This window comes from Trachymyrmex cornetzi, unplaced genomic scaffold (assembly GCF_001594075.2).
Source record: "Trachymyrmex cornetzi isolate Tcor2-1 unplaced genomic scaffold, Tcor1.1 scaffold45, whole genome shotgun sequence".
In the NCBI taxonomy this organism is placed as follows: domain Eukaryota; kingdom Metazoa; phylum Arthropoda; class Insecta; order Hymenoptera; family Formicidae; genus Trachymyrmex; species Trachymyrmex cornetzi.
In genome coordinates this window covers 91,322-100,086 of record NW_017299289.1, presented here as the reverse complement: position 1 = coordinate 100,086, position 8,765 = coordinate 91,322, and the positions used below count along the sequence as shown (strand labels likewise).

The following is an 8,765-nucleotide window of genomic DNA, read 5'->3' as shown; positions in this document are numbered from 1 at the left end:
GCAGCGACAAAACAACGCGATGGGGAGACTGCATGGCGGTCATCAGGTCGGTCAGCAGACCGGCAATCAGGAATCCCAGGAGCGGCCGTGCGGTAAGAAGGTATTCCGCCGGCCCTCCTGGAAAAAGTTCATCAACAAGATGGTGCGGCACATGTCAAACGTGGGCACCCAGAGCCACAAGTCTGCCGCGATGATCCATCATCAACGTTGCAGCGGCGGCGGCGGCAGCGATGATCTTAGCTCGAGCGCGGGTGACATCAGGGTGCCGCCGCCGCGACCGGCGCACATCCCGCCAGATCGTGTGCCGGGTGTCATAGGCCTACGCAATCACGGTAACACGTGCTTCATGAACGCTGTGCTGCAGTGCCTCTCGCACACCGACATTCTCGCAGAGTACTTTGTCCTGGATCAGTACAAGGTCGACCTGTCGCGCCGCAATAAACTCAACTCGAAGAAGTACGGCACCAAAGGTGAGATCACGGAGCAGCTCGCCCTGCTCCTCAAGGCGATCTGGAGCTGCCAGTACGACCCGGAGATGAGCACCGCGTTCAAGAGCGTCGTCGACAAATGCGGTAGCCAATACCGCGGCAATTTGCAGCACGACGCCCAGGAATTCCTCCTCTGGCTGCTCGACAAGGTGCACGAGGATCTCAATCAGGCGACCAAGAAAAAGTACAAGATCATAAAGGTGAGCGCGTCTCTTCTTCTCTTCGTTCTTTTTTCTCTCTTCGTCACACGATAAGAGTTTTGTTGATGTATCCAAAAATTAAGCTAGGTACAGAGATCTGCAAATAATTTTATTTTAATTATTTACGAAAAATAAAGTTTTTAAGATGATTATTAACTCCGCTCTTAAAACCGACGATCAATTTAATTTGAGGTATTAATTTCAGCTTCAATTTGCGATTGCGTTTCAAATCTGATAAATCTTATCAGCGTGCAGTTTATAAAACTGAATTAATATATTTGCAGAAATTTGCATTATTAGGTATTGAGATATGCTTGATTATTGCGTGAAAATAAGATTATTTCTGTTAATAATTGAAAATAATTTTATTCAACTATGCAAATAATTGTATAGAGCTCTTAAACTGGTTGCTAGAATGTTTTGCAACATTTCTCATTATGTTTGAATTTTCCAAAAAAAATAAATTTTGATATTCGAATAATTCTGAGTAAATATTTAATAAATATAAACATGTATTTATCTGATATGAAAATCATTAACTTGATTTAACTACCATTTTTTTCTTGAATAAATATTTACTGTAAGTAAATGTTTACTATTCAAAAAAATATGTGTATGGGTGTGTATTAAGATTTTTAATAAATTTTTTTTTTAGTGTACATAATTATTTTGATGATCCAACGAAATTATTTTCAGACTGTTGTTCAGCTAAATTTTTAGATAATTTAACAAAATCATTCTTTTCGTGGCAAAATCCGTGACGAACGCGCGGAATGCATTCAGGAGTTACCGTACCGATTAGACTTGTCTCATAAGAAGGAAATGTTTTCCTGCAAAAGTTGTCAATAACTACCACGTGTTTCACAATTCAACGTTTAATTGATCTTGCGTGTCTGATTTGTATTTTGAAGACACTTGGAATTCAACTGTTACTAATTCTCAACCGGAGATCAGGAGATTAGTATTAATTGGTCTAGTATTAATTGATTCAAATTGAGCCACTTTAGCGGACCGCATCCTTTTAATCTGTCAACACAATGACATTATACTTCCAACGTTGGACGGGAATGCGGAATAGTCATCGAACTAGTCTCGGCTGTTATTTTGATGTCATCTCGAACCGTGGGAGTCGTCTGCGAATTAGTACCTCTTTTTTTTTCCGGCGTGGGATGGTATTGTTGCTCTCTATTTTTAACCGCCGCTGGTCGCGTCGTCGGGTGTATTTTTAGTAATAACGTAAGGTCGTGCGCGTGAAAACGAAAATAATGATGTTAACACGTGCGCGACGGTCTTATCCACATAAAAAATGATCGTCGGCGTCTTGACCTCGAATGAAAATTATGCCTGGTACATCCCCATAGTGAGAAGATAACAAGTAGTAAAGATGGCCATTTGGAAGGAAAGCATTCGATATCTCTCGCTCATTTAAATAGCTGTACGATATTTTTATCATGACAATTATTGTTAAAAAGGTTAAAAAGGTAGTTTGATGTTACAAGGAGATTAGAGTCAAGGATGTTAAAATTGAACAGTTTATACGTTATATATATAATTATTTCTAAATTATTTGCAGTAATTTAGAAACAAATGGAAATTATTATAGGTTAACTGTTTCACAAGTATAAATTGATAAAGTATTAATATACGTCTTTAAAATATTTATTGATATAAATTTATTTATTGATATAAATTTATTTATTGATATAAATTTATTTAGAGATACAAATTAATAATTAATATAAAATTAATATGCTAATACATTTGCATTAATATTAATATTATTGATAAAATAAGCAACCATGTATATAATATTTACATTATTAACAATTTATTTGAGAAGAGAGCATGATGAGTCGCTCTTGATGAATCAGAATTCCACTCAATATAGAATTAAAGAAAGTACGAAACACTATCACACTGAAGCTTATCAATAATTGTCATTCGATATATCTTTTTGATATCTCCTCTAATATCTCTAATACCAATTAATACTTATTTATTACTTATTACTTTATTATATCCGCTACAATAAAAAAAAAATTTCACGATACTTTCTAACATGAAGGTAACGGTGACCATCTCCAATAAAATCCGAGATATTCAGACTAATTAAAATGAACATAAAAGTAGCATTCTACTTTCAAGCATAGTAGGCATGGTAGACCATTAAATGCATTCTTTTGGTAGTCGCTTAATCGTCGAGCTAGGCGTCACGTCGAAAGAAACTTTCTCCTTGGATCGTCGTGGCCAGCCATGTGAGAGACGCTCGACGAAAGCTCGTTACGGCTTTTTCTCTCTCCCCTCTCCCCTCTCTCTGTCCTTTTCTCTTAAATACTGTGTGTACAGTGTCGTGTACGTAGTGCGTAGGCACGACTACACACGAGTGTATATTCTCGGTGCGGACGCCAACAATCTCTCGTGTGCGTGACAACTGGCGGAAGCCATGAACACGCGAGTGAAGCCGACGTCCTTTCTCGCATCATCTCGACCGACACCTTTGCCATGTGTAGACAAACCGAGATATAGATACAATCGGCCAGACTGCCTTTTAAACATCGCAAACACACGTGACGTGCGATAACACAGATAGACGAAATCAATGCTGAATTAACACCCCGAACGGAAGGAGCTCACCGAAGGAGGTTGCCGATCTTATCTTAATTGAAGACAAATATTTCACATGGTGGCTGGCGCCTTCTGTAATTCTCCTCGGGTTTTGTTTGGTATCCGCCAACGCGTCTGCTTAAAATCTTAAATCTTTTAAAAGATCTTTTAAAAAGACACCACGTCTTTCTGAAGACCTAAAAGGTTTTAAACGCTTTACTAAAGCGTGTTCTCTGTAGTTTTATATTTTTGAACAATAAAATAAAGAAAAATAAAAATAGTAAAGATAAAAGAAATAAAAGATTAGAGAAAAGGGAGAAAATATTAGAGAAAAAAGAAAAGAATACAAAAAGTCAAAAGGAATTGATATTTTTATAAGAAGAAAGCAGTAAAATGTAAGAGAGAGTAAAGATAACATTTTCTTGAATTCGAGTAATGTGAATAACGAAAGCATACATTTTATTAAAATCCTGAAAGTGGAAATCTTCACATAAATATTGTTAGTACACAGAAAAGTTTTGCTGAAGTTTCTAAAAATTTAACTAGATGCACAGATCAGAAGATAATTCGACCATGAAAATAATTATGAAGAACGTTCAGACAAACTAATTGTTAGAATATAAAAATTTTTTCAGCTTCGCTCATCATGCTTGAGTTTCCTACGTAATTATTTTGATGGTCTAACAAAATTCTTTTCTGATTTGTATACATAATAAAATTTTTAGATATTTCAGCGAAATCTTTCTTTCTGTGTGTATGTTATATTAATCAAAAGTAAAAAACACATTTATAAGTCATTTTAATATAATTTAACATATGTAATATAACGTATGTAATCATATATAATACGAATTAAAGATTCGTATGATAATCTAATTTGATGGTGGTATAAGTTTTTTTTAAAAATAAATAACTTTAGTTTCATAAATATAATTATTATAAACTCGAACCGAGCAGGACGATAGGCTTTGCTCCATTTTTTATTTAAGTGCTGCTTCTCGAAACGAGCCAATCGACAAACGACCCGTCAGTCGAGACCTTAACCTAAATTTGCTTCACGTTCGAAAATACGTGCTACGGTTTTCAATTACGAGATCCCAAGGTGGATGGTGCGAGATTGAAATGTCGCGGGACTAAAAAAAAAAAAAAAGAGGGAAAAGGAGTTCAATCCAAAAATGTATGTCACATGAGAGAATTGCGATTTCCCCGAAAGCATTTAATTCCAAAGGTTGGACGATCGTGGCGCAAGGATAAACGCCGTTAATCCAAGCAGATAATTGAATAATTCGTAAAACTTCGGAGCTGATAATTGCTTATTTTTTAATCGTGTTATGAAATCGTTTCTTCATATAAACGCGACGGCTGTCAATTATTTATCGATACTGATTTAATGTATGTCACGAAATCGTGTAAACGTCACAATTATCAATGATTATCACTGTATCATTAAAAATAACCGTGCTCCTATCGACGATGTCACATTTCTTCTTCATAATAATGTGAATGCTTGTCGAACAAATAAGTGAACGAATAATATGATTTAAAAACTTCGCTTGACTTTCAACAAGAAGACGATAAAAATATCGTAAACTCGATAATCTGGTCAAAACAGCAAAAAAATAATGAGAATAAGATAACGAGTTCGTTATTCTGTGAATTGTATATGTAAAATATGTATATATATATATATATAATTGCTTTTAATATTTACACTCGGGGCATGCCTTATTGTACTTCATCTTGGACGATTATTCATCTCCCGCTATTATCTTATCGGTCTTTCGGTTGCAGCTCGTATCGTTTACTGAGTTTGCAAAGATAAGGCCCGCATAACCGAACAGCGATCGTTTGAACAGTCCAGTCGTTTGAATTGTGTATCTATAAACCTCGTCGCTTATTATTAAATGTATCATTTTTCTGCAAAGTTATACTTACAATGGAAACGTGCTCGATCATCGGCGGGAGAAAATAAATTTATATCAAAGCGGACACGTCATTTTCATTGCGTCGTTCTCTCGGTACGAACGTTTTATCCTCGACATCTCGAGTGGAGACATGCACTTTGCGCGACTTCTTTTTCGAGTGCCTGCCGAGAAAACGTATCGCATGCACGGCACACATTCGCGCGAGCGGATCGTCGCGTCGTGTCGCGACGCGAAGTCGAGCGAGAGGAAATCTCGGAGTCGAACGCGCCGGTACCGTAACGAGGACCGGCCTTGAACGGGGCCACGGAGATCCAGTTATCAGTTCGCGTCGCTGAGCTGACTTTTCTGAAAAATCACTAGATTGATAAAGTATCGGCATCTCTCTATCATCTTGACACTAAGACCCAATTAAGTGCACTTAATAGATCCGTTTGTGTTGTTAGAACTTTTTCCACTTCAACATCTTCGCTTTCTCTCTCTTCAATGCCCGAATATACAGGGTGCTTTCAAATTCGCGCCCGCGAAGTACAAGACGTCATACTTTACGCTAAAAGAAACAATTTTTTTCTTTTGCAAAACTGACAAGTAGTTTTTGCAGAAGAGCAGATTGAAGTTGTACGAGTAAACGCAAAAATTATTTATCGAATGTAATTTTGCTACAGGAAAAAGTTGTTCGTTTTAGCACGAAAAACACCTTTTTTCCTTTAGCAAAATTGCGTCCGATAAGTATATAGTTTTTGCAGGTGAAGTCAACAAATAAGCGCAAAAATTATTCATCGGACGCAATTTCGTTAAAGGAAAAAGTTGTTTGTCTTAGCATAAAGTATCACGTCTTGTACTTTGCGGGCGCGAATTTGAAAACACCCCGTATATTTATCTCATTTTAAGCGCAAAAATTTTGAGAGATTTCAAACAACCCGAACAGACTTAATGTGTACATGAAATCATGCTATATCCGCTACTTTGACGCAAAAAATTGAATGTGCCGTTTACTTTATGCCGGTACTTTATCAATCCAATGACTTTACTTTTTCGCGAATTACAGCACATATGTGGACTAACTAATGTCATCCGGCGCCAACGTACGTTCTCGCTGGCGCACGTTTCACACTTCGCTCGCCAGCTTTCGACTCCATCGGTTTCTTGACAGATAATCTTGCAATTGGAGTATCGCATGCATTCACTACGGTACTTCCAGATGGAGTGCACGAGACGATGACGTTGACTGTTGCGACAAATTTCTTTTATCTAGTACATATATAGTGTAACACATCACTCAATAAGTCCCGGGCCTAACTAATAAAACAACAACTTTTAGGCAAAATTCGACTTTATTCATCAACATAGTCTTCTTCTAGGGTGATACACTGATTCCAACGCTTCTCTAACAATTCGATGCCTTTTTTGTAGAACGGTTTGTCTTTAGCCTCAAAATACGCTTCAGTTTCCGCAATAACCCCCTCATTTGATCTACATCTCTTTCCCTGGAGCATTCTTTTGAGATCTGCAAACAGCTAGAAGTCGCTGGGTGCCAGATCTGGAGAATACGGTGGATGGGGAAGCAATTCGAAGCCCAATTCGCGTACTTTTGCCAATCAACACACGAAATTCAGATTTTTCCATTGTTTTGAAAAATGCAAAAGTAGCGTCACTTAAACCACTGTAACTTGTAAAATAAAGATCCTATTGTCGTGAAATTTTAACTCATATCGTTTGAAGGTTAGTACTTTCTAAAAATTATATGGATTTGTTATTAGTGCGCCATCTATTATGTCAGGCCCTTATTGAGTGATGTGTTATATTAGTAATTCAAGATTGAATTATTTAAAGCAATGAAGATCCAGCTTCGATCGTAATAGGCATTTTAAATCCTAGTATTGATTGTGTTTCTCACATATACGGTCTAAAATAAAGATTCTTAGGCCGGTATTCATAATCAGACCTTATATTCAAGACCGTCTTAAGTACGGTCTTAAGAAGTCACGAACCAATCAGAAGGCTGCATTAGCGTCTTAAGACATTACTTAAGACGGAATACAAGAGATCCGGGTTCAAGTCCCGGCCGAGGTAATATTTTTCGCAATAAATTTATTAACAGTTTCAACATATTAACACCTTTATAATATAATGCTTGATGATAGCATTAAATTATTAAATTGCTTGTCAATTTAATTCGCGATTATACTAGAGTAGTTTAATTGCGTTGATAGTCCGGAAAAACAATTCAGCGCACAGTTTGAAAAGACTACAATATGGTATATATGCAAGTACATATATAGTGTATATTAGTAATTCAAGATTGAATTATTTAAAACAATGAAGATCCAGTTTCGACCGTAATAGACATTTTAAATTTCTAGTATTGATTGTGTTTCTCACATATGCGGTCTAAAATAAAGATTCTTAATATTGTTTAAATTTCTTTTAATTTGCTAGCTTTACAGGGTGTTTATTATCTGAGAAAAAATTTTTACAAATATATCTGGAAAAAAACTTAAAAAATCTGAAATTTTTAGGAAATTTTTTATCCTTAAAAATGAATGATTCTCATGAAATTTTGTCGGAACTCAGAAAAATTTTTGGAATTTTACTTCTAAATTTAAACTCTGTCTTCTTTTGAAAATATTCAAAATTTGTTGGATTGAATTTCACTCTAAAAGGATGAAATCTTATTGCAAAAAATTTAGAGAGTTGTTTCTTCGATCATTTTTTATTAATAAAGCAAAATAACAATCGGTAATAAATATGGCATACGCATGTATATTCACGTACATTCTTATATGTCTCGCATGTTTTTATTTCAAAAAAATCAGATTAACAATAGAATACTTAGTAGAGAACGAAGTAAATAGCTCATGATACTATATTGCAGAAGATGATAGGTATAGGCCCGTTTCTACCAACGCAGTTTAAAGAGTTAATCTCTAGTGACATTTGATTAACCAAAGTTTAGCAAAATATTGGTTTCTACCAACTTTTTTCTTTAGTTTAAACGTATATAAACTGAGTTTAAATTGAACGGCCAATTTTGGCCGTTTAGAGGCAGTTGAACTGCGGTTAAGAAATATTACTAGTGTCAAACATGGCATATAACGTCGTACTGTCTTCCGATGACGAGGATATTATTATTGAACAATTTAATAGAAGAAAAAGAAGATTTAAACAACGTATTAATTATTTTGAGGAACGATATATAGAGTTTAAAATGCGATTTCGATTTAGTAAAGCATCAGTGTTAGAAGTTTTTTAGAAAAATTAGAAATGAATTAGAATTCGGGACTGACAAGTAAATGAAAAAATTATAAAATAAATTTATAAATAAAAAATAAAATAAATAAAAGTTAATAAATAAAAATTTATAAATAAATTTTTTTCTGAAATTATTTTACGAATATTTACAATTACAAATATAAATTTAAAATTGAAAATTAATACAAATAATTCTTTTTTAAGAAATAAAGCAGTATCTCCTATGGAGCAATCGATGAATTTCGAAATTCAGTAGAAGACGTATAGTAGGGGAGGCCGAGAGGCTAAACGTGGATTTA

The 8,765-nt window shown here is 35.3% G+C and overlaps 1 protein-coding gene across 1 annotated transcript in view; it reads left to right on the top strand.

Moving 5' to 3' along the window:
• Nucleotides 1-8,765, top strand: part of LOC108764760 (ubiquitin carboxyl-terminal hydrolase 31) — a 20,256-nt gene that overhangs the window by 396 nt on the left and 11,095 nt on the right. The window contains exon 2 of the mRNA XM_018513135.1: nucleotides 5-688. Coding sequence (XP_018368637.1) covers nucleotides 5-688 — 684 coding nt within the window. The remainder of the gene's footprint in view (nucleotides 1-4; nucleotides 689-8,765) is intronic.